The sequence below is a fragment of the Oryzias latipes genome (assembly GCF_053564925.1).
Source record: "Oryzias latipes strain Hd-rR chromosome 1 unlocalized genomic scaffold, Olatipes_Hd-rR_3.1 chr1_Y_2".
NCBI classification, from domain to species: Eukaryota; Metazoa; Chordata; class Actinopteri; order Beloniformes; family Adrianichthyidae; genus Oryzias; species Oryzias latipes.
The window spans coordinates 83,955-110,301 of NW_027616336.1; the positions used below are offsets into that span (position 1 = coordinate 83,955).

The window sequence follows — 26,347 nt, forward strand, 5'->3', positions numbered from 1 at the left end:
CTCAAAGCATGTAGCAATTATAACCAATGAGACACTTGAAGGTCACAGATGTATTCAAGAACAATGGCTGCACACTTCACGTGTTCACAGAGGCCAGGGGCCAAATAGGTTGATCTTCACTGGTTTAATCTTTAACAGAGCACCAAGCAGCACTTTACACACCAGCATTCATTAAGGTTCAGTCCACAAAGAGCACAAGAGCTGCCCCAGGACCGGTTCATGAAGTAAACAACCCCGGAAGCAGACAACAAAACGTCTGCAAGGTCAACAGGAGATCACACAGACACAAGAGTCTGCAGGAGACAGCAAGCAGAACAAGTGCAGGGATTTCTGTTTGAAGACTGCTCTTTATGGAGAAAATATGGAATTTTTACAAGCTTCAATGAGGCTAGACTTCTAGACCGCCTGGATGGTCTTTCACTCACAGTCACAGGCCTCCAGGTGAAGAGTGGATGACAACATAAACCCAGAAAAAAGTTTTCAGAAGTGCAGCAAGTAAGACTAGAACAAAAGAAGGCCATTAAACCCACGCAAGAAAAACTGTAAAACATGACGGAGCAGCTAAATATTAAACATCAAGTTCAACAAAAAGGTTTATTAGGTGTGAAGACCTAACGGTCCGCTTCCATGAACTCCTGCTTTGATGGTGTCTGTGGAAAACTGTTCCACACAGCAGGAACATGAGACACATTTGATCTCAAAGGGCTTATATCAAAATCAATCAATCAAATCAATTTTGAGCTTTTAAGTGTATTATAATGTTCATTCTTCACAAAAAAACAACCCAAAGCGTTTTTTTGATCCATTCATTCATTTCTGAGCATTCCTCTGAAAACCTGGGCTCTGAGCACCAGCCCCTCCCAATGAAAACAAGTGGGTTCTCGCATTGTGACATCACAAAGGGAGGAACAGCCCCTTCCAGGAAGAGTCTGCGCTAAAAGCGCCGCCCCCAGGCTAACACACACCCACTTTCTCAACAGAGCTAGCGGTGATCGGCTAAACGCTTTCTTTTTGTAGAAAGCGTTTAGCCGTATCCGCACATCCATCTTTGCAAAGGTTCGGATGTTACTTACTTCTGGGTAGGAAAATTAGCAGCAAGAATTACTCCTATTTTATTTTAAAAATCGTTCTTTAGTGTACCAAAGGTAATATAGGATCATATATAAAGATATAGTTTACTCCAGGGGTGCTGATTACGTTGATCGCGATTGACCGGTCGATCTTCACGAACATGAGGGTAGATTCCAGGCAAAGATAAATAACCAAAAAAATAAAAATATATTTCTAAAAAATACAAGAGTGAATCAAAATCCTCACCGAGAAGTATGGGGACTTGATTGACATGCAGAACGGCCAATCGAACATCGGCTGATACATACGTCACTGCACATGCGTGCTTAAATACACTGAGTGCAAATTCTCTCTATCATTAGAAAGTCGCTACCTGCCCCACGGCACGTAAAGTCCCCGGCAGAAGACCACTCTGGCCCACTGGAGTGTTTATTGTGACCTGGATCACCCCATGTGCCTATGCAGTTCCCGCCCGATGGATCGTAGCCCACTAAGCCAACAGTGATTTCCTGTAGCACGCGCTTCTCGAGCGCTACCCACGGAGCCAGCCGTGCTTTAGAAACGCCATGCTCCCCCCATAGCACTGTTTACAGCAGAGCATGAAATGCAGTAGTCACTGCTTTCTGTTTTTGTAATAAAACACCTAATCTGTTAATACTAAAGTATCTCCTCACATAGATTTGTGTACTCTTACTGTGAAGTTTTTGAATTATCAGTACATAAACAAGCATGATATAGGCCCTTTAAATATCAATCATCTGACAAATGTTTTCAAAACACAGTAGAAATGAAAAAGGAATTTTTTGATTCACTCATTCTTTACGTATTTTTCCAACATGTAAATGCAATTATCTTTCTAAAAACTACGTTTGTGCTCACACATAAACTATCAACGAAAGGGAAAACACTGCAGAGGTTATACATCTCCGTCTCAATGATCCGAGATCCAAACATCAGCCGTAAATATTTGAAACGTTATCAGCTCTCAGAACAAAATGACCCAGTTTATCTGCGGCAGGTTGTAGAGCAGAGGTGGGTGGACGTGCACCAGCTCACGACTAGTGTGCACGCACGCACAAAGTGGCCTGCACACATTCATGCACACCACAAGACATTTATGACCCAAACTGCTGGATGACGTTTGACTAGAGAAACTTCTCGTCTCACAGATTTCCCTCCGTTTCCTTCCAAAAATCAGACAAAAGCCTCAGAAATGATGCAAACTCTGAATAGCCTTTAAACTTTGGGAGTCAAAGACAGAGTCCCAGGTTTTTCCTCAGCCACCTCCATCCCCATGGGGCACACTGACACAAAACCCATCCAAAGCGAAAGCAACCTCCTCGGACAGTCAGGTGTCATTCAGGAAATGACATCATGGTCTCACAGCACATCTCTGGCACAGCTCGTCAGTTTAATCATTCACCTGCACGCCGACTTTCCCAGCAGGACACGGGAATTAATCGCCTTACTGATATCAGTCATAAAAGAAGGCCGTTTTTAACCCACAGGGGGGTCACATGAGGCAGATTTCACCAGGTCTAAGTTTCAATCCAAACAACAATGCTGTAAAATGACTCCCACCCGGCTGAGGCTAAACATCTGCGTATGAAACAAGCGGGGGGGGCAGGACAACATTCAGATGAGCAGAAGAGTAAAATCCTCTGAGGGAAACAGATCCAGAAAAAACTCTAGATCTAAAAACACATCACAGTATAACTTCAATTTTGGTATAAACATTTTTAGGTTTTTTCTTCATTTGCTCTGATGAGTTCTTCACACAGGTTTCACAGAACATTACTGAATGAGCCAAACGCTGAAGAAAAAACATCAGTAGGAGTCGGCAGAGGGGAAGCTGTTTCTGTTGTACCTGCATGCACTCCTTTAAAGACAAAAAGTCCAAAAACGCCACTTCTGCACAAGTCAGCGTGACATCTAAAGACACTCAAAGACCATGAAGATGCAGTTCAGAACCACTCAGCCAGGACAGATCCTCACCAAAGCGCCGTCTGGTTCTCCTCAGCCAGAGTTTGGTTGAGAAGACTTGCGAAGCATCCTTGAAGGGACTAGTTAGAGGTCTGAACTCTAGCATTAGACATCCAAACACTAAGGTGCAGCTATAGCAGGTGACTGCTCCCATCCAAAACCAGAATGTTTTACCGGTCGGTTTCTGTCCTGCCGGGAAGAGACGAAGCCACAGTGAGCCAGCAGGGTGGAGGTGGGGCTGCCCGAGCGGGAGGAGGGGCGTCCAGAGAAAAGGCGTGCCGCTTTATCACAGTGCTTACTGAAGACACAATGGGCTGAAGCCTGTGGCTCCACTCCCAAACCCACAGAGATTTCCCAAACAAAATATTCAAATGTGTCTCTGTAGCCAAGCCGGTCTTCCACACTGCAGACCATTGATTTACAGACAGTCATAAGTCATGTCTGACAGTCTGACTCAGACTTTGAAATGTGAACTTTTAAGCTTTGTAAGTAGTGCTGGGCGATATTTTTTTATAAAAATAAAATCTCAGATTTTATTTTTTTTAATTCGATTTCCGATTTTCCGAATTCCGATATTAATTAAATTAATAAACCCTGTCTTCTCCACGGTATATATGGGTACCATGTCTTTGGCTATATGCAAAGCGACCGCTTCGGTGATTGTTCTCCACCGTGCCCCTTTCCCAGGGATGGGTACCTAGCCCGGTATTGAACGAGCCCCGGGGCTACATTCTTCAAGACCGCAGTATCCGTAAGATCTGACCTCAACGGTTCTGCTATCGGTACTGGAGAAGTCGCCTTTTTTTGTGTCCCACAAGATATAAACTAGAGCTCTGACGGTGTCAGATTTGTGATCACCGGTCCGCGGTGATGAAGCAACAGGAGTAGCGGTCAAGCGCACCCCGGACTTAAACACTGTCAATATAACCTAACCTGTCAGAATCAAATGTAAAATGAATTATGCTGGAGTAACAAGCAAACATGCGTTTTTTTTCTGCAACTGTAATTGTCCCTTTAAAAAGTCATAATAAATAAATAATGAGTTATTTAACATTAAGGAGTAGTTGCATTTATTTTTCATTACATTTAGTTACATGTATAAGTTATATCTGGCCCTTTGAGGACATCCGCTATGCTGATGTGGCCCTCGGTGAAAATGAGTTTGACACCCCGGATTTACTGTAAAGTGGAAAGAGGAGGTAGAGCAAGCTGAACAGACTAAAGTGCGAAGAAGACTAAAGCGCGAAGAAGACTAAAGCGCAGCCGCATCCTCGGTCCTCACGGTTTCAAAATGGGCATTACTGTTCAATCCCCATCGAGTAGACTCGAATACACATAGAAAGGTCCCAAAAGAATCCATTGACCACGTCCACATTGAAGACCATATATGGCAAGTTGTGTGTTTTAAGCAACAACAGCTGCTATGATGCCAAAAACACTAAGACAGTGGTTACCAACCCCACGTAGTACAGTGCTTTTCCACTTTGATCAGGGCCCAAAGTGCTTTGCATTCATAGTGCCAGTCAAACAACGACGGCCGCTCCACTGCAAGGCGCTGAACCACCATGTGGGGTTCAATGTCTCACCCAAAAACACAGACAAGGCAGGAACCGAATCTGCAACTTTTCGATTAGAGGTCAACCGCTCGACCTCTGCACCCCAGCCACCAAAATGTATCATTTACATTATTTCCGTTTTTATGATCTGATTCTGAAGAAAGTTTTATTTTGTAAAACTACTAGATACTCTCCACAACATCCGTCTGTGACTCTCTTGAACATTCTCGTCAGTCACATGTCTTACTTTCATCAGCTTCCTTCTTTAAATGTCTGCCCCAACTGCTACATCAAAACCCTCAAACTTGCAAAGTTAACAAAAACAAACGTCTTTGTAAATTTTCATCCTGCAGAAAAGAGTCAGGGGGAAAACTAAAAAAGCAAAAAATCCACATTTAACAGTCAAAACCAGGAGTTCCAATAAAAATTTGGATTTATTGTAGGTCACAGCACCCTCCCTGTTTGTTGAATACAGAATAAATAAATAAAAAACTGAATTACTTTAGTGGTTCATAAAAAAGTCAATAAAGGCAGCTGCAATAAGTCTCGTTAAGATGAAAAACACCAATGAGGCCTTCAGTTCAAGGAACAAATAAAAAGCCTGATGACTAAAAAATGACCAGAACACTCAGAATAAACCAGTAAAACACTGCCTGATGTCATGAAACACTAAGACTGAAACCTGTGGAAAACAAGGCCGTCCTGGTTTTACTTGTAGAAGATTAAACTAAACATCAGGGTGTGAGTAAAGTTCACACCTGATTTATTTCAATTTAAGCCATGGTCTGGTTGAATACTCGATTCTGATTGGCTGATTGGTGTATTAAAAAGTGATAATGGACAGGGATTATATACCACAAAAAATAAGTTTTGGTCACATAGCCCAAGCGTTCTGTGAAACAAACTTTTGCTTCATCATCTGGACACAAACAAGCGGTAAGAGGGGAACTTTCTCTCTGAACTGATGCTTTATTTAACCCATCAGCATATGTAGCGCTTTCTTTTGCTGCTGCATTCCAGGTTGGTGATGGCTCAGACGATACCATGACACCACGCGGATCCACATATTAAATAGTCCGCTTTTTCTGACAAAACAATTCAAACCAAGAAAATAACAAGAATAAAGTACTAAAATTTGATTGAATATTTATTTCTTTTGTAAGTAACCATGTCATAAGCGGGATAATGCCCTTTGAAGTGTCCGTTATCAGAAAAACCCACTTCGTGCAGGATGGTTCAGGCTTCTGTGTCATCCAATTATCTCTGAAAATTGGCACTTTGTCAGGCATTATCCCTTAGGCAAGTTCAAACTGAAAGTATCACAGATACTATTTATGATTCTGTGTACTCAACTCAACAGCTGGAGTACAAAAAATTGTTAACAATACTTAAAAATACATTTTTCACAAGAAGTTAGGGAGATTGTGAAAAAAATCAGAGGATGTCATTTACATGATATTTGTTTCACTTCACAGATTTTCAGGATAGGGAGGTTATTGTATTGGGGCGATAGACAGACCTCATTTTGTGTTTTCCACATAATGGTCACACTCTACAGTGTCTTACTAAATGGGAAGAAAACAAAACAAAAATTCTAAAAGAAAAACCTTTTCAATCTGGCATCGATTTGACTATTCTGTGGCCACAGAAAGTTGATTTTGCCAGTAAGTCATTCCAAGTTCATCATTTCAACACAGCCACCAGGTCACAGCATGTCTTCAGGTTAGTAGTAGGCATTCAGATGTTGCACATGGACTTGGTGAGTCTCAAAGTGTCATCAATAGACTCGCATCAAGACACAGAACTACTGGCAGACCCAGGAGTGGAGCCCTGTGAGTGACAGAACCCAAATGATGACCAGAACCTAAGGACCTATGCACTCAGAGAGATTTTTGCAAATTTGTGGTTGACGATGTGATTCATTGTCGATATTGGTTCATTTCGACTTGAATACAGCGAACTGTGTCCTGGTGATGGGATTTGCAATGAATGTATCACTCGGGATAGTTTGCTAATACTTTATCCTTGTTAGCTATGATGCTAGCGTCCTTTTAGCACTCAGACACCGGTTCCCTTCGGTCTGGATCATGAGAATGTGGAGGAGAAAAATCTTCAACTTCCACAGAAAGTTCTGTGGAGAAACTGGCATCACTTTGTACCACTCTCCATATTAAAGACGCAGCGTGGCTACATTACCTCAAGCCAACATCCCTGTCAATCACAGATCAATATACCCCCCCCCCCCCCCATTCTTCAAATCTGGGCTGAGAGTGGAGTCAGCCTCCAAATCAAATCAAACTTTATTTATAAAATAGCGCTTCTCATGCATTTTGTGCAGCTCGAAGCGCTTTAACATTATAAACAGAAAACAGTTGTAGATTTGAGATCGACTTTTTGGGTAAACCAGAGAGCAGGGCTTTACAATAATCTAAACGACTGAAAATAAAAGCACGCATCAGCACCTCTGTGCTGGCAAGAGAGAGGAAAGGGCGGACTGTGGCAATGTTTTTGAGATGATAAAATCCTGTCTTAACGACATTTTTGATGTGTGGAATAAAATTTAGCTCAGAGTCAAAAAGTACGCCCAGGTTTCTCACACATTCAGAAGGTTTAAAATTATGAAGATGTGGTAAAATCGTCTCTCTCTTGTCTTCAGAACCGATGATTAGAACTTCAGTTTTGTCCTGGTTGAGCTGTAAGAAGTTTTCTGCCATCCATGACTTTATATCTAAAATACAGTTTAAAGGAGTGTTAACAGGTTCAAGGTCATCAGCAGACACGGCGATGTAAAGCTGTGTATCATCAGCATAGCTGTAAAAGTCAACGCCATGTCTCCTGATGACCTCCCCAAGAGGCAACATATAAAAATTAAACAGTATTGGCCCTAAAATTGACCCTTGGGGAACCCCACAACTTATTTCATGGATTCCTGAAGAGCACATATCCATACTCACATAAAAGTGTTGATCTGTAAGGTAAGAGTAAAATCACTTAAGAACATTTCCAGAGAGGCCCACCAGACTCCCAAGTCTGTCTAATAAAATCTGGTGATGTATTGTATCAAAAGCGGCACTAAGATCCAGCAGCACCAGAACAGAAAGTTTCTGTGAGTCATATTTTAATCTAAGATCATCAACAATCTTTAAAAAAGCCGTCTCTGTACTATGGTTTGTCCTAAAACCAGACTGATATTTTTCTAAAATGTTTTGGGCATTTAAAAACTCATGCAGTTGAGTAGCGACACTTTTTTCTATTATAATTTTACTTAAAAATGGTAAGCTGGATACGGGTCTATAGTTATCCAGATTTTTTTGATCTAATTGACTCTTCTTCAGAAAGGGCCTCACCACTGCCGTCTTACAGGCAGAGGGGAAGACCCCCGTCTGAAGAGAGCAGTTAACTATGTTTAAAAGCTCTGACTCAAAGAATCCATAAAATGTTTTAAAAAGTGAAGTGGGAATGGGATCTAAAAGGCAGGTTGTGGTGTTTACTTGGGATAGAACTCGACCAAGCATCTCCGCATCAACCAGGACAAAACTCCCCAGTGTTTCTTCTGGTAAAAACAATGCTGGTGGTCTGTTAAGATCAGTGTATTGCACAGATGAAATGTTTGATCTTATAGCATTGATTTTACCCATGAAGTGGTCTGCGAAGTCCTCACATGCAGCATCAGACGATGGCATGGAGGACTTGTTGAAGTCTTTGTTCATTAAAATATCAACTGTTTTAAAAATACATTTGGAGGTTGTTTTTATTTTCTGAAATTATTTTTGAAAAATAAGAGGTTCTGGCCCGTTTAACTGTCCTGTTAAATGTAATTACCCCAAAAGTTAGAACAGAGTTGCAACACTGACTTTAATGAAAAAGGAGGATTTTGTTACTCCTAACTAGGGGGCTTTGCATCTCCTGGACTTTAAAACTTTTCCACCATGCTTGTGTGCTGTGCACCTTCAGTTCTGACATCAGTGTGAAAGCTGGAGAGAGTCTAAGGGGCCATTCGATCGGCTGAAAGCGAGCACGCCTGCTTTGCTGATGAGTTTGATTGACAGATTCATTAGCCAATGGTGACATTAGTTGACCTGCAGCATGAAGGGAGTCTCAATATTCAACACAGAGAAATCTCTCACAAATGTGAGGAGATTCACAAATGAAAGCGGGTTTGTGAATGCACATTCTGAATCTTACACGATCTGTGAGTTCATATAGGCTCAAGACCTATCTTTTTAACCTGGCTTTTAGCTAATTTTTTACTACTTTTATTTATTTATTTATTCAGTTATTTATTTATATGTACTTTTTATTTTTATTTTATTTATATATCTATCCATTTTATCTTGTTTTATGAACTTGAACCTGATTTTTAACGCGTTATTTTAATTAACCTTATTTTAATGTTTTATTGTTTTTATCAATATGTTTACTTTTTTATTTTCATTTTTCTTAATTTTTTTTTCCAGTGCTTCCTCAGCTGGAACCTTTCCCTCTGGGTCGGCTGCTGTTCAGCCACTGCGGCTCTAGATGGGGATCTGCATCACCGCTTAGCTGTGGTGGAGCGGCCCCCGCCTGTGATGCTGCATTTGGCTGTCTATGCGACTGTTCACGGAGGGGGAAGTTCCAATTATCAGCGTTTCCTGCATCCTGTTTTTGTGCTCAGCCTATTTCTCATTGTCGTTTGCCATCAGTTAGGTGGTGGGAGGTGTGAAAGGAGTGGGGGGCTAGGTACGGGGAGGGGGGCCCTATTTATTTATTTATTTTTATTTATTTTTAAATCGTCAATGCTTGTTTTTATATTTGTTGTGTTTTAATGTAAAGCACTTTGTGTTATATTTTTATATGAAAAGTGCTTTATAAATAAAGTTTGATTTGATTTGATTTGATTACAAGTGTACCTAAAAATGATGTTTCAGAAGCATCTTTTGTGCATTTCTGAAAAATGTATTGTGAATTTCTGAAAAATGTATTGTGTTTTTGTGAAACACAGCGTGCACATTTGTGAGACACACTTATTTTGCATGTGTGAAACATTTTGTGTGCATTTGTGAAACACAAGGTGTGTGTTTGTGAAACACAGAGTGTGCATTTGTGAAACACGACGTGTGCATTTCCAAAATTGATATTGCACCTTTGCGTAAAATTCCAGTTGTGAATCAGAGCGAGTGTATTTGTGAAACAGGTTGTGTGCATTTCTGATTATTGAGACTGAATCAACTCCATACAATCACGGTGTTAATTAAATACATGTACAAACGGGTAAACAAATTTCATTCACATTTTTGTTTCAAATAGTTGTTTTTCCTCAGGAAAATAATACAGACGGAACATTATTAGAACATTCTACCACACTCTATAATCATGTGATTTTGCGAAATTCAATGTGTTTCCACACATTGGGCTGGAATGATTTTTTTCTGTTTTTAACTTAAAGTAAAATGAACCTACCATGTCTCAATCCAAAGAATATCTTCCAACTTTTAAATTTCACAAGTCGATTTGATTGGATTAACAACTCGCCTCAGATAGATCGATCTGGTTGGATCATAGAAATGGATTCATTGACTAATTGATATGGGGTATGCTAGTAGCGTACCATTTGCAACAGACTCCACCACTTTGATTTGAATGACAGTTGACCATTGCAGGTGACTCCACTGACACCAATACATTATTGTGAATGTCTGCAGTGGGCACAAGACCATTTCACCTGGACAATGCAGCTATGGTCTTCCATCCTACCATGGTGTCGGGTCACTTTGCACAGAAATGACGGTTGTCTGCGTTGTTGGAGAAGGTGAAGCAAGCAATATTCCGAGGTCAACGTGGTTCCCAGGGTTTGCTTTGGTGGAGGAGGTGGACTAGTCTGGGCAGGCATCACCAGTTGGTGCAAAACTGATTAGGTTATTTTAGATGGCCCAGTCACGGCACGTTCCTACCTCAGAGACATCATAGAACCCATCCTCATCCCCCAATTCTACCAGCACACCCCCAACTTTCTGTTCATGGTTGATATTGCTCCACTAACAATGTTCCCTGAGCTGAACCCCATGCAGACAAACACCTTTGTGTTTGTATACATGTATTTGTGTGTGTGTTTGTATGTCTTTGTGTGTGTTTGTGTAGTTGTTTGTATGCATGTGTTTGTGCGTCTTCCTGTGTGCATATTTGTTTGTATGGTTATATTTGTGTATGTCTGCATGTATGCATGTGTTTGTGTATGTGTGTTTCTTCGTGTCTGTGCTTGTTATCTTGTATATGTTTATGTTTGTGTGTATAGATATTTATATGCTTGTTTGTAGGCGTGTGTGTGTGTGTTTCTGCGAGACCTTGAGCGTGTATGCTTGTCTGTGTGCGCGGGTGTCTTTTTGAGTGTGTAAGTGTTTTTTTATGTGTATTAGTATGTTTGTGTAGAAGTATGTTTACATGTATCGACATGGTTTCTGTTCCACCTGTCCTTATTTGACTTCCTGAACTCGTCTACATTAAACTTTTGGTCTAAATGATTTTCTTCTGTAAATGAGGGGGCAGCTCATTTAAACTCTGTTTTTGTTTATTCTTATCTGCCTTGAGTGTGACAGACTAGACAAACACAAGTGCAACAGTGATGGAAAGGTTTTCTCCTTTTGGTTTCGTGTCTTTGAGATCACATCTCACTGCTTTGTGAGAAGCTGCAGCACCTTGAACTAAGTCAAAGGAAAACACCTTTTGTACCAACAAAACAAAAATGTTCACAAACCAGCAGTGAACTGCAGCTGAGGAACCCAGGTTTGTTTTTTTCTGCATCCAGATCAGCTGTAAACTGCTGAGAAGCTGTGTCTGTCTGAACACCAGCATGCATGTGGACTATAGGTCCATATGTGATGGATGAAGGTTGTACATTTGAGATGTTAAAGTGTTTTCTTTATTCCACTTATCGGGCTTGTTGGTGGTGGCTCTGATCAGATGTTGGACGGGTTGTCCTAAAGTTCTCCTCTGAACTGTAGGCTTTCATCTAACCTTGTTTGTCCTGGGTTCTGCTTGAGCCATATCGGTAGAAAGGATCAGACAGGCAGAACAGAACTGTGAAAACATCCTCCATAAAGCGGTTTCTATGAACTATTATGAATGAACGAGGATGGGTTATTCTTAACTTGTTCCGTTTTTCCTGTTCTTGACTTCAGAGCCAGCGAACAGGTCTCCTTAAGGCATTTCTACCAGAACTTCTGAACGCTTCGTCCAGATGCTTCAGTTGTGGTGATTTTCCTGAACGAATCGCTTCGTTTAAGATAATTCCGCCTAAATCGGGGACCATGACAATCCACCATCAACACCTCGTCCCTCCTCCCTCGCGGCGGTGTGGAAAATTTCCCCGTCCACCTCCCGAACAGCGAGGTTCCGGCGGGACGGCGGCGGCGCGCGGGTCCCGCAGCGGAAGCACCGGGAAGCGGCTCAGGACTTACATGTTCCCGACATTCGCCGCTCTTCAAGGTCGTCCTCCCCTCAGAAGTTTCGCTCAGCAAACTTGGAGCTCAGCTGTCACAACGGCTGCTCTGTCCGGAGCTGGAATTGGTCAACGTGAGAGCGGGGCATCATGGGAAGTGTAGTTACAGGCGACCACGTTTAGTCCCAGAAACAGTAAAGGGGGAAAAAAGTAAACAGCTAAAATAGAAACAAATAAATTATAAATAGCTCAAATATAATTTTTAAAACCGAAGGACTAATTCTGTCAGATAGATTGTCAGATATAATCGTTTGTAACAGAATTAGGTACACAAACAACTATAGGATACGTTAAAAAATGTTTACGTAGTTTAAAAAAAAACTTACTGGGAAAACAAATGAACTAGAGTTGCTTCTAGCAAGGGCTCCCTAATAATTTGTGCAGATCGGTCTCTATATGTTAGAGACTTCATTGATAAATACTATGTGACTTTATCTGGAGAAATCGCACACATCATATCAGGAAATCTGTTCTAATGAATGACTACAGTAATGCTGGTCTGAACATTTTCTGATTTCAGTATTTACATATGAATATTAAAACTATTTGGATCAGAAACAAACTCATTTGGGAATTTTATCCCCAACTGGTGGGTGGCCTCGACCTTCAACTGCACCTAGAAGGCTGACAAAGTGCTCATCAACCTTTTGATAAACAGATGTTGATGCAACTTTTCTCCTCACATGTTTTACATCTGGAATAATAATTAAAAAAGTAAAACTGTCTTCATGCATCAGTGGTTTAATAACAATATCAGATTATTCAGCCAGTTTATCAACTAACAGCGTCAGCTCTGCACCTGTACTGAATTCATCCAACACAATAAGATCCCCATCTCTGTGAAGGGCTTTTCAGCCGTCTCTGATGATAGCCCTCTTCTTCTCACCAATCTGCATCCGACCACCAGCAGCAGCTTTAAGTAACGAACACAGCTGTAGACAAATCTGCTTTTCTACAGTAAAAAATCAAAACAAAGCCATTAAAAGATTGTTTCAACAGGAGCTCCAAACTGAATCTCCAGCAATAACCTTTTGAATTTCAATTCATGGAACAGATTTGTTGGAAAAATGTGGCTTCCGCTAAACAAATGTATTTTAAATAACAAGGTCAAACAAGTATTATTTAAAATCTTACATGATTCAACAAATCAGTTCATGCAAAAACTGAAAAACGATCTCAATAACATTCATTCTATAAACAAAATGAAAAATATTATTACATGTGTTTTCGACCTGTAAGCACTCTAAACTAGGAATCCATTGTAAACTCGTCATGACTCTACTTTGTCTTCATTTCTTTTTGACTTGGAAGAACATTATATTTATGTAATCTATTTTCACAATTCTATTTGATAAATCTCTTGATTTCATTAACAAAATCTTATATTCTTAAAACTAAATGTAGTTATGAAACCAAAGAAATCTTTGAATTGATTGCTCAAATAAGACATTATTTAGAGACCGTTTCTTACCCACAGAAAAGCAATTAAAACCGATCCTCTGTATCAGCTTTACAGAATAACACAATGTTACTTTTTTTACTTTTGTAACCCCTCCTTGCAGTTTTTTTTTTTTTTGATGAACAGTTTAATGTTTCTTTACTGTATGTCATGTGATTGTCCTGAAAAAAGTTGTAAAAAAAATGAAAAATAAAGAAAATAATAGATTTGCTTCCTGGTTTAAAGTTGAGCTTTAAAAGGCAAAAGTTAGATTGATCACTGCCCTGTGAGGATCCTGGTGAACCTCTGCACACTCACCAGGGCCCGGCTGGATCGTGTCATCTGCTCTGCAAGCCTCTCCTCACAGCAGCTGCACATCTGCAGGGCCCAGAGACAAGCCGCCGGGATCGCAGCTGGCCCCTCCCACCACGCACAGCCACTCCCACTCTGGCAGGAGGCTCTGGTCCATTGGAACAAAGATCTGCTGCTTCAGAACTTTGTTTCAGAAATGAAGAATACTGTAGATTAAAAAACCACAAGTTCTTTTGAACTTTAACCAAACGCGTCCAGAAAACGATCAAGTAAATGAAAAAGTGAAGGCTGCCGCGTTCCGTTAACATTTTCAAACACTCACATTGACTTTACAGCTGAAACAGATTCATAAGACATTAATCTTTAATGTTTCCAGCTTTAGTGCTGACAGAACAGAACACATCAGGAATGTTCAATCAGAGAATTCTTTGTCCAAATATGACATTTTTCTGTTGCTTTTGATGACTAACCAGTCCTGTGTAGCGTTCCCCAAACCAGACAAACCTCAGAAGAGGATATTTATAGCTGCTCTACTTTTCTCTGCAGGAGATCAACAAGTCACAGACTTTCTGCTCCAAAGAGTATCAACATTACAAGCAGCTGCTCGGGATCAACTAATAAAAGTAGATGTGCGGATCGTTTTTTAAGTATTTCAATGTTTCCGTCTGCCTTTGGAATGTGATAGAAGCCTCTATGTGGATGTGAATCAGCAGCTGCTGCTCTTGCAGGCCTCCAACCTTCAAGGTCTCCCACGTGTCGGCAGCTATTTTAACCAGGGAGCCAAGAAACAGGACGAAAGCAGCTTCAGGCGTGACGGGTCCGTCAGTCATAAAGCAGAATCTATGCTCAAACATTTCTATTGCTCCACCGTATTTAGAGGCTGAAACGAATGATTTGTGAATGTCTAATTTCTTTGTTTTGATCTTATTTTTTTGGATTCTAAATTGTGTTATTTAAGTGAAACTGCTTTTCTTTGTGTTTTGATTTGTTACCATACCACCTTAAAGAAGAGGATGGTGGCTTGACAAAGAAACATACGGGTTACTTGAAGGGAGCTTGGCTGAAATGGTCAGAGAACAGTCATTTCTTAAACCACTTTTACAAACAAAAATCTAATTTTTCCAAATAACTCACTAAACTTTATTTAACCTTTTTTCTAGCCTTTTCCTCTAGAGGGCGCACCAGGCCCGACCGAGTAAGGAAGTGATACCAACTACCCATTAATGATCACGGCAGGGGGGTACAGGCTTTACCCCAATGGCTTTCATCAGGATCCGTGTCAGCTTAACGCGTGAGCGGGGAATTAAGCTGAATGAAAACATCGACACCCCACCCGTTTCATTCTGAGGAAGAACACCGCCATAACCCTAACACACTCACACGTTCAGTGCAGCCGTTACAGTTTTAATCAGTGGACATTCAGCAGAAATCATACTTTGTCATCATCATTTACAACTGGGGTAGAACAGTGGAACAGTGGACAGCACTTTCTCCTCACAGTGATGGAGTTGGAATCCCGGTTGAGACCTTTCTGTGTGGAGTTTGCATGCTCTCCTGGTTCATGTGTGGCTTTTTCTTCGTCTTCCTTGCACAGTCCAACCAGATGCTTCATGTCTCTGTGTGGTCCTGCGACGACTGGATAACTGTAGAGTGACCCCCCCCCCCTCCTCCTCCTCCTCTATTCACCCATCAGCAGCTGTGTAGGCTCCAGTGACCCCATGACCCCCAACAATAGGCAGGTATCAAAAATAAATTACTTTAAAAACCACAAAAAAACATTTGAAAGCAGCTCATTTAGAAAATGAAAATATTCCAGTTTAAACTGAAGTAAAAGTTTCTTTTTTCATATTATTCAAACTTATGAAACATCTCAACTTTTCCAGGATTCATCTGTACTTTCTTTATTTTTGGCGATGATAAACTGATTCAGTGTTTTAATTCTAATGTTTATCAGATCATCGAAGAAGCGAAAATTCAAGCTCAGACACATAGAACCCAGAATTTAATCAAAACCCCAAAATAAAAAATGTCTGCAGACGAGGTAAAACGGTACAGAAAAAACATTTACACTACGGCTGTGTGAAATGTAACCACAAGGGGCGCAATCCAGTGATTATGTGTGCCAGTCCCAAGTCTGAGTAAACGCAGACAGTTGTGTCACGAAGGACGTCATGTGGGAAACATAATGAGGAACTCAAGTGGAATAATGAGGTTACAGGGGGCGGAGGTGAGGAAGGTGGAGGACTTTAAGCACTGGGGGTCACAAGTCCAGATCAACAGAGTGTGGGAAAGAAGTGGAGATGTACGCAACCGGTTGGAACGGGTGGAGGAAGGTTTCAGGTGTAATGTGTGACTAAAAAAATGTCAGCTAAATGAAGGGAAATGTGTAGAAGACTGTGAGGGAAGCAGCCATTAGAGAGTGAGAAAGAGACAAGAGGCAGATCAGGAGGTAGCAGAGATGAAGATGTTGGGGGGGGGGGGGGGGGGGAGAGACCAGGAGCGATCAGATCAGGAACGAATCCAGGGGAACAGATCATGGTAGATATTTTGGGGATAAACGCAGGGAAGCAGATCGAGATGTGTGGACACGTTGAGAGGAGGACAGCAGCCAGAGCATCTTTCTCCTCATCACCTGGTCTTCGTCGTTGAGCAGCTTTGTGAGCTCGGGTACGGCTCGAGTGGCGAGCTCGGCGTCGTCCTGGTAGTTGATCAGGTGGACGATGGCCGCCTTGAGCATCTGAGACGGCTCGGCCAGCCGCTGGACGTTGGTCATCTGGGAGGCGTCCGTCTGAGTGGACAGGATGGCGGTGCCGGACTCCAAGGTCTCAGGGAACATAGCCGCACGCACACGCTGGGCTCTGGTCATGGAGTACTGAGCGTCCAGGTCTGGAAGGAGGAGACGGAGGTGAGGGGGACTGACGGCACACCCCCAGTTTGAGTCCTGGGTGAAGCTGCCTTACCAGGCTCCCCATGGGTGACGGTGGCGGTCATGGTGTGATGCCTGATGAACTCGCCGTCGTCTTCTCTGACCGTGGTGGCTCCAGACTGGATTCCTGAGTCCATGTGATACATCGTCTGCTGCCACTCTGTCACCTTCCTCGCGCCGCTTTCCATTTCCCCCACTGCCAGGCAGACAGACAGCAGTTAGCTCCAACAAAACCACAGACGGAGGCCTTTCTGGGACCGCTCTGCATGATAACCGGAGCTTCCTTTTTCACGTTCAGGAAGTGACATCAACATGGTAACAAAAGCAGGAAGTCAGAAAGCTCAGCATCGCTTTCAGAAGAGCAGATCCTTTCCCTGTAATCCCACATCTCCACAGATGTGGGATTACAGAAACACAACTGTTTTAGGCAGTACGCTCTGATCAATAGTTCTGTGAAAAGTCCCTTCTTACCAAACAGAATCATTTCTCACATGGAATTAGGAAAATGACTGACTTGAATCAAACAGAGACTCTGAATGTGAAGTAAGTGAGATGGAACGCGGCTGTAACACCAAATATGTTTCTGGAACATTGCTTTGGACCACTGAATGTTTAATGAGATCTCTGCAGAACCTAATGGCGTTTGAAGACGCCGACACTAAAACAACATTCAAATTGCTTCCTTCCATCTCCTCGACTTCCTTCCCTCTCCAGCGTGCGTCAGGATTTGCATACAGAATTGCACATGATAGAAATGTTTGGGGGGGGGGGGACACTTGAATGCGAACCGTTTCAAGCAAGTTCATGCTTTTATACGTTTTCATTAAAGCCATCAAGCATCAAAAACGGGTTGAAAACTGAATTAATGACATCTGGAAATCCAGAGCAACGATCAGACGGGACTTACTCATCGCCATCTTTGACGTCTGCGGTCAAAGGAACAGCGCCGGAGCAAACCTGGAGCAGAAGAGAACATGTCAGCTTCACTGTCAAACATACGGCTTTCCATGAACTACTGAACTTATTAACCCCCCCCCCCACACACACACACACATAAAACCCTGCAGCCACTCCACCTCTGCCAACAGAGGCAGCAGAGGGGGTGGGGGTCAGACAGCTGCTAGGCCCATGGGAGCTGCCCGGTGCTGATAAACAGCCATCAGGAGCCAGCCTGTCAGTTTGGATTCCAGTGGGGGGTGGGGGGTCTCAGTCATGACGCAAGGCCTGAGCAGACGCCTGCTCCCACTGCACTCCGCTGGACTTTTGCTGAAGCAGCACCTCCTCTGAAACCTCCTCATGACATGACGGTGCATGTTTGCCGTCAAATCACCCGACCGGTTTAACACGCCGCCGCACAGAAAATTTGTTTTTACGCGCACGCAAAGATCAAGCACAAACCGTTCTCAGCTTTAAGGAGACCCCACAAACCCACAGAAAGCAACCCCCCCCCCCCCCCCCCCCCCAAAAAAAAAAAAAAAAAACAGAATCTGCAATGTTGACCAAAATTTGCCCCCTGAGGAATCTGAACGACAGAAGCTGAATCTCTGCTGAAACTGCAGAAACGCAGACGTCTATCAAAGTTCTGGCGGAATGAACCTAAAAGCACTTCTGCAACATATCACTGATAACCTCCACAACCGGCATGTAACCTGTTCCACCGTGAGAAAAAAGAACTTTAATCTGCCAACCGAACATCCAATTAATAAAAACACACCTGTTGTAACACAGTACTTTGTATGTGTGAAGGTGAAATAGACGTCTGCGGTTAATTTCATGCACATCATCAAATACACGCCTTCATGCACACACACACACACACACACGCATGTTTGGGTGCGCATGCACGAGCATTGTGTGTGGGCATGCGTGTAGACGTGCATAGGAGCATTTGCACGTGTGTGTGTGCGTTAAACAATTACACACTGGTGCCAACCTATAACCACCAGGATTTATGGGGGGGGGGGGGGGGGGGGGGGGGGTCGCCCACTCTACCTCTGCACCACGACTGAAGTTTTTTGTATTTATATATTTCTGTACTAAAGATTCTCTGCTTGATCCAGAATAAGGGAGAAAATGAATCAATGATGGATGTTTAGATTTTTTTACTTCATTATTGAGGGATCAGCTGATCCCTCAATAATGAATAATGACTTTAATGCATTCAGCTAACACTAGGATCCAGATGTTGCTCTGCAGCTATAAATATCAGCCGTTAAACCTTAGAGAAAATTTAAAAACCTCAAATATTCGTCGTTACGTTTTGTTTTTCTGCTGTGGTGGCTGCTTAAAGCACCGGGTCTGGTAGGAAGGAGTGACTGACTTTGTCCTTTTTTACCTTCGTCTGTACATGCCCACTTCTGTTCCTTTGTCAGATCAGTACCTTTTAAATCTCTCACCTTTCCTCGACATCCCATAATGTTTGAACACACCCCTTTGCCTCATCTCATGAATGTGAGCTGTGGAAAGCTTGCAGAGCGTTCCTGCGGGCCCCACAGGACTGTCTGTACCTGCAGCTGCATGTTTTCCTCACACCTGTACACCGTCAGGTCTGTGAAAAATGCAACCAGGTGAATCACGGCGCAAACACACGTTCTACAGCAGACGACCGTAAATCTGGTTTCTTGGGCGCGGTGGCCTCAGTTAACTGCTGCGTCACGCCCTACTCATCACCAGGCGGTGCTCAGCTTCTACCGATCAGAAGGTGAAACCACAAGCATGAGCTTGTTGCCGTCACTGATGAGATCAGAGAACCAGAGAATGGGGCAAAACTCCATTTCTGGAGAACCTGAAGCCTCTTGAGCTTCAGAAGGTCCTGCTTGTTGTTCAGATGGGACTTTGCTCTCTTCCAGTTAATGAGTGACTCCTCTTCCTCCTCCTCCTCCTCTCACTCTGTCACCACCACTCATCCTCCCACACACATTAACTGTAAAGCTGAGGCCACGGTTTGGAAAAACAGTTCACACCCCTCCCTCCCTCCCTCCCTCCCTCCCTCCCTCACACAGTCTTGTTAGGCAACAGTTTCTCTGGATGACTTCAGGAGGCGTCTTCAACAGAGCAGCCAGCGCAGTAAACGCAGGAATGCGTGTCAGTAGAAGCTGCCAGAGAGCAAGCTGCAACAAAAAGCAGCGGTGGAAGCGTTCCAGCTCCTCCTGAAGGTGGAGTTCAACCCGACCTGCTGCTGAAGGCGGCGCTGAGCTCCAAGCTCACGTTAACCGCAGCACCGATGGTCCAAACTAAGGTCAGAGGGGTCAGCGAGGAGAAGAGGAATGGCTCGGCCCCGCCCCACACCACACCACAGGCACGCCTGACGGCGAGCGCCTCCCCAGCAGTGAAGGGCTCTCAGGGAGGGAGAGGCAGAAGAGTCCTGGAGGAGATCCAGTTCAGAATTCTCCAATCATTAATAAGTTTGGCCGGAACAAACGGAGCTGCAGGCCTGAGCTGTTCTCGGTGTCACAGCAGGAATGAGTCCAGTCAGGGAGGGGCCCCTGGGGTCAAAGTATGGCCACAGACTCCTAACACTCAGAGCCCCCAGTGATGTTCGTTATGGACGACGTTCCTGTTTGGCAGCTTGAAAGTAACAGATTTGCTCCTCGCCTTGTTAGACTTTAACACGCTTGTTGGAGAGTATTAAGCAAAATCTCAGCTGTTTTCAGGCTGGGGGGGGGGGGGGGGGGGGGGGGGGGCAATTTATCATGGCTCCAAACCACCATGGTGAATATCTGCAGATCCATAATGGGACAATAACACACAAATCCAGTAATCCAACGGTTTTCTTCTTTATGGACACAGTATCACACCTCTATTTCAGATGATGTGTTCATGGTCATCATGGAAAATGGGAATAATCTCCTCCAGTAATTAAACAGCAGCAGCACGGTGTGGAGGCGTTAGAAAACATCCAAACATCACGACCAGCCGAGCGTCACCAAAGCGAGAGCTCCCTCAGCAGGAAGCCCCCAGGTCAGCCAGGACGCTGTCGCACATGCTCATGTGCGTCCTGGAGGAGACCTCTTCACATGCAGGGGGGCTCCTCCGACTCCCAGCAGCCTCGCTGCTCTCATATGGAGGCTGACAAGCAAATAAAGCAGATTATGCTTGTCCACATCTGTAAAGCTTCTTGTACCATCTGGATGAGGAATCGTTTGACATTTAGGTCAGCCCCCCCTCCCAGCACAACCGCTCTGGTGGGGACACACTCTCTGTGAGCCCCCCCCGACTGAAGCTTGTCTGGCTGTGCGCTGGCGGGGGGGACAACTGGATTGCAGTTTGCTATAAATCAATAAGGGAGGATGTGAAGTGATGCACAGCTGATGAGTTTATGCTAACGGATGACGGGAAGTGCTGCTCACCGCCGCCGATGACCCAACAGCTGAGAGCGGCCCGCGGACCACGGCACCAACCCACGGGAGGCCCGGGTCCACCAGGAATCGCTTGAGAAATGCCAGACGACCAAAGTGACGTCACAACAAGGAGAGGCAGCTAACGAGAGCGCGTTACCAGAGTGCTTTTGTGCAACGCTGCACCTGTCTGGACCCGACGGGTCCAGGTCCTGGATCTGGATCCGGTCCAGATTCCAGTGAATAAAGCGAGCAGCAGAAAGGCTGGACGCTCCTGTCCTGTCAGCTGAGTCACAGCCGTGACTTTCACGAGTGGAAGTAGGCCAGCGGCTGCAAACTGCAGCGCAGTGGAGATCCCCCTCTGGGCCCTCGCTGTGAATTAAAGGAAACGTGAGCCGTCTCAGAGGAGGCGCCCGGGAGCAGCCAGGGATCGCATTACACACAACTGATAAAAGAGGAGGAGGAGGAGGAGGAGGCGTGGAGCGGGGTGCAGCCAAGCAGCAATAACCGCTCATTTGCCAGGAGTACTGCACAAAGTTCACCAAACACGCCGGCATAAATATGACACAGCCGGAGGGGGAGGAGTCACAGACTCCCTGATTCTAGCCGAGGTCATGCCCGCCTTCACGCTGACGAGCTCCTTTTGGACTCTCCAGAAGACCGAGGAACCCGTTGGGTAAATGTTGGGATCTCTGAACCCCAAAGAGGACGAAGCGCGGCTAGATGGGACGGCACGCCGATGAGCCTAAGTTGGTGTAAGAGGCTGAAAACGGCGTGGGGGGTGGGGGTGGCGAGCTGCTATGCATCAGTGTGCGCTGTGACACAAGATTAATTTTTTAAGGAGAGGGCACGAGGGGGGGGGGGGGGGTGCTACAGACACCCCACAGGAAGGTTGAGCTGCTGTCTGCAGGCTGTGTAGGAACCGGTCCAGAGATGCTGCCAGAACCAGAACCGGGTCATGAGAATGTGTTGTTATCCACAGCAGCGCTCCTCTAAACAGCAGCGGAGACGGATCGAAATCTTTAAAAAAAAAACACCTCCTGCTTATTTGCTTTCTGTTTCAACCCCCCACCCCCCACCCCACTCCTCAGATCGCAACTCTGGCCGATCATCCAAGTGTGAAAAGTTTCTCTTTTGACTCAGACTCTGAATGCAGTGGTAACATGTGGTAATGAAGGACATTCTTCCCCAACAGGAATGGGGTGGGGGGGCTCAAACAGGTCTGACATGGTTTCTAAAGAGAGGGTGTCATCTGACCTCGTCTGTGTCTCGGGGGTCACTGATCAACCTTGGGGTAACTGTACTTCCCTAGCATAAGGCCCTGACAGCAGGAATGCGACCTGACGGTGGGATTTGTCTGCTGCTCTTGTAGTACATCAGTCCGACTCTTTGCATTCTAAACAGAAATGACAGCGTCGACTTCCTGCTGCTTTGATGTGATGAAAACAAACTTCAAGTGGAATAAATCGGATCTTGTCTGCTGGATCGGAGGCTGTCGCATAGCCTCAGCGAGGCGCAGATCCCAGAGAGGCTGATGGGAACTCTTATCTCTCTGCATTCCCTTCACATGAGAAAAAAGGAAAACAAAGACGAGCGCAGAGAAAACAAAGAGAACGGAGAGTTCCTCCTGGAGCCGCGGCGCCTCGAGGACCAGGAGAAAGATGAGGGCCGGAGTTTAATCCAGGGAGGAAAAGATGAGGCTGGGGTCTGTAATCCCTCAGAACCAAGCAAACCTGTAAACCGAGGGGCCTCCTGGGTCCTGCTTCTGCTAATGTAGGCCAGTATCAGAGAATTTGGGGGTTGGATTAGTCATGTCACCACAGCTGTGGAATCAACTGTAATTCCTCCAACCCACCCGCCCTCCCCAGGAGCGGTTTCCAGTGTGTGCGTGAGTGGGAGGGGCCTCAACAACCACAGAAACCTTTTTGAACAGGTTTCCCTGTCATGTAAACAGGAACCTTTTGTTTTTGTTTTTTTAATCTATGCTGGAGCTCTATCACACCTGCCAAAGAAAGTGAACTACCAGAGGTCTGACTTAACCCTGGTACGGATTAAACCAGACCAAAGTTGATCCGGGAAAAGGCTCTGGAGTCCATAAACTGACTTTAATATCAAGGATAGAAGCATTCTGTCAGTGGTGAGGCTTCAATGACACCACGGAATTTTCTTTCTGAGGCCTCTTTGATATTCGCGCCGCAGGGAAACACAGACCCACTTTCCTTTTTACCTGCCGCACGCGCGCGCGCCCGGCGCCATGGAAACAGGGTCTTACGACAGAACCGGCCCGTGTCAACGTTCGGTACCAGGTCCAAGTTGCCATGTTAAAACTAAAAGCCAGGACGCGCGTTCACGCGGACAGAGACAACCTGTGGTAGTTCGAGCACGCGCTGAACTCCGGAGCAGAAGCGGGCAGAGTTTTGAGGCACGCGGAAATGAGGGCAGAATGAAAGGCGCCGGGCGGTCACAGCACACAAGCGAGCCACTATGCAGCCACAAATAGACCATTTCGAAAACACTTATTTTTTTTCTGTCACCAAAACGAGAGAAAAACATCGATGATCCAAACGGCAGAGGCCGCATTATTAGCGCGGAAAATGTATCGCGTCGTGACTCCTACCTGAGCTAAAGGCGGAAGGCTCTCCAGAAAATTCCGGCTGTGTGTGTTTTCTGCGGTGTGTGAGTCCTTCGGTTTCGTCGCTCCTCTCCCAGCCGTTGCTGCCGTCGCTGACGGTGAAACAAATGAGTCAAAGGAGCGTCACCTCCGCGCAGGCCCCGCCCACCTCCCAGCGCGGCCCCACCCGGCCCGGTTCCCCAGCCGCGAGCCGACCTCACCGTCCGGACCTGCTGCCCGTAAACATTCACTCCCTCCCGCTGCAGAGCGCCGAAACTCGCACAAAGATCCTCTATTCCGAAGAGCCCCACATCGGGGGTGAAACCCCAAACCACAGCCAAACACGGTTAAAGCACTCTTTCAGACAGCTGGTGGGGGAGGGGCTCTGCTGGGTAACAACAAGGCCGAGCGTTTGTTCTCAGCGCACCTGCGTGACGCTCGACCACACCTTGATTACAGCGAAACCAGGTGAGACACAGCCGCGGGGGTGGGGGGTACGGGGACATTTCATCATCACGTGGAAAGGAGGGAGAAAGACACGGATGACTGTGTGTTCTCACGATCTGTGAAAACGAGAGAGAACTTATAAACCAAGAGAACAGTGAAGGATATTTACCTGTGCAGATACACAGATCTGCACGGTTAATGACGCGGTGAAGCTGTGACAGGACCTTCTCTGCAAAGGTCACGGGGGTCAGCTAGCCTCACCGGCAGGGGCAGGCGTGTCTGGACGACTATGCCTCCTATTCAGTGTCACAGCTTTGTTTGAGTCACCCTCAAAATCCAAACATCTCTGAATCATCCGAGTTTTCCACAACAGTTTATATTCTCCACCCAGATATAATCTCTCTGGATGAGCTGCAGCTCCTGTCACATCATCATTATTTAAAGATGAAAGATCTTTAAATGACATGATCAGACTTCTTTCTTCACAGAAACTTGACATTTTCCAGCATCCGTCTGTTCTACCCTGTGTCCATAAGTCAGGCTGTTTCCGGGAAACTTTTCCGCTGTTCCAGCTCAGAATTCTCCTCGTGGAGACTCTAAGGAGATAGAAACTCCTTACATTTTCTAAAGTGAGGAACTTCTGCAAACTTTTAAAGATTAAACTTTTGAAAAAGGATTTTGAAAAAATAAAAAATGGAAACCCACTTTGATCATCAAAAGATCTTTCAAGCCTGGATCTCAGCTCTCACACAGACATCTCTACAGGAAATGCAGTTTTAGGAAATAATGCCTCTGAATCTTGTATATTTTTTCCTGTATATTCTAAGTATTAATAAGAATGAGGACTGATGAAGCCACTTGGTAATGTTTTAAGAAAGACGATTTTAAGTCCACACGCCATGACTCAACTCAACATCACCTGCATGAATAAGAACCTTCACCGCCATAAATGAGGAGGGATCAGCTCCCTGTGTGTTAGGTCACGTTGTGTCTGGACAAAAGGCTGTCAGTTCTGCCAGAGCTTTTCTTTTTGCTATTTGATCAATCAGTAATAGTTTCTCATTGAAAAACAAGTAAAAAAAACAGAACAGTAAAAGTAATTATTTCTCCCAGATATCATGAATTCCTGTTGAACGCTCTGAGGTCGTCTCATGTTGGGTGGGGGCAGATGAGGGCTGTGATGAACACTGACCCCCGTCCACCTCAGAAGGAGAACAACGCCTCAGATTGACAGGAATTGTTTTAATAGACTTGCAGAGGATGCCGGCGTGCAGAGCGGCCTGCATGACGGCGTGAGCTGGTGATGGAGGCGGATAGGTCGGGCTGCGCTCCCCGCCTCAGGCTGCATCCTCTCCCTCTTTTGTGACAGTCCTCATCTGCGGCTCTGCAAATGAAAGAGACAGTGGCGGAGAGGCACAAGGCATGCTGGGTCACTGCTGGTTATGTAGGCCATCATGTTTGTCACAGTGAATGTGCGCGCTCCTTAAAAATAGCTCCGGGCTTAATTGACACTCTGGAGTCTTCATGTGTTGCTTAGGGGGGGGGTTTGATGTCCATTAGACTGTTCACTGAGTGGAACGGTGGTTCCTGGTGCTGAACAGCAGTGTCTGACGGGGCAGATCTTCTGCCAGAGCAGTCCGGCTGTGACTTTTGCTTCCTTGGATATGTCTGCGCAGTGGACAGCGGGGTTGCAGGGACATAAATGCTGCCATTGTTTCAGCACAGCAGCCTCTTTGTTTGGAAAATTGGCCAAGAATTAAAAGGGGAGGGGGACATTTTTAAGTGTGTGCAGTGAGGAAATGTCGAGCTTCTAATGTCTGTTTCTTGTCTGAAAGATGTGGCTGCATCTTGTCTGAATCGGGTGAAATATGGAGGAAAAGGTGAGTGGAGGGGAGTGCATCCACTCACCTGTTTCATAACCAGGCAGTGACTCTCCCTGCATAGCTCAGTCTGCCTTTCAGTTCAGAAACATGACATGGGGCTTCATGGTGACAGGCTCTGCTGCCCCACAGGAAATGGCCGCAGCGTTCCCGGGGAGAGGAAGTGGCCCGGAGCAGACGGCAGGCTCCCTGGATTGATGGAGACGGTGGTAAATTATTAAGCACCGCTGACAAAAGGACAGCACAGTGCTGGGCATCATCTCAGAGATGCTGTGGAACAATAGACAGAGGTCCAGCTGCAGCCGCCACCTG

The 26,347-nt window shown here is 44.9% G+C and overlaps 2 protein-coding genes and 1 long non-coding RNA gene across 4 annotated transcripts in view; 1 reads left to right on the forward strand and 2 right to left on the reverse strand.

Moving 5' to 3' along the window:
* Positions 1–12,176, reverse strand: part of hap1 (huntingtin associated protein 1) — a 32,273-nt gene extending 20,097 nt beyond the window's left edge. Inside the window, exon 1 of one of the 2 annotated variants that reach the window (XM_023954820.2) lies at positions 12,044–12,176. The gene's annotated coding sequence lies outside the window, so the exon portion shown is untranslated. Of the gene's footprint in view, positions 1–3,066; positions 3,265–12,043 lie in introns of those variants that run through there. The other variant, XM_078943973.1, reaches the window with a different exon arrangement.
* A 2,207-nt stretch (positions 12,177–14,383) lies between these two features.
* Positions 14,384–15,709, forward strand: LOC110015511 (uncharacterized). The gene is made up of 4 exons (XR_013654468.1): positions 14,384–14,651; positions 14,842–14,902; positions 14,995–15,125; positions 15,429–15,709. It is a non-coding gene; the product is annotated as an uncharacterized LOC110015511 (long non-coding RNA).
* Positions 15,710–16,367: 658 nt separating this feature from the next.
* Positions 16,368–23,862, reverse strand: LOC144990481 (junction plakoglobin a-like). The gene is made up of 4 exons (XM_078943969.1): positions 23,715–23,862; positions 17,668–17,717; positions 16,795–16,956; positions 16,368–16,720 (listed from the first exon to the last, which is right to left on the reverse strand). Exons 2-4 carry the CDS (start codon positions 17,675–17,677, stop codon positions 16,368–16,370), a joined length of 525 nt encoding a protein of 174 aa, XP_078800095.1. The 5' UTR covers positions 17,678–17,717; positions 23,715–23,862.
* Positions 23,863–26,347: the final 2,485 nt, after the last annotated feature.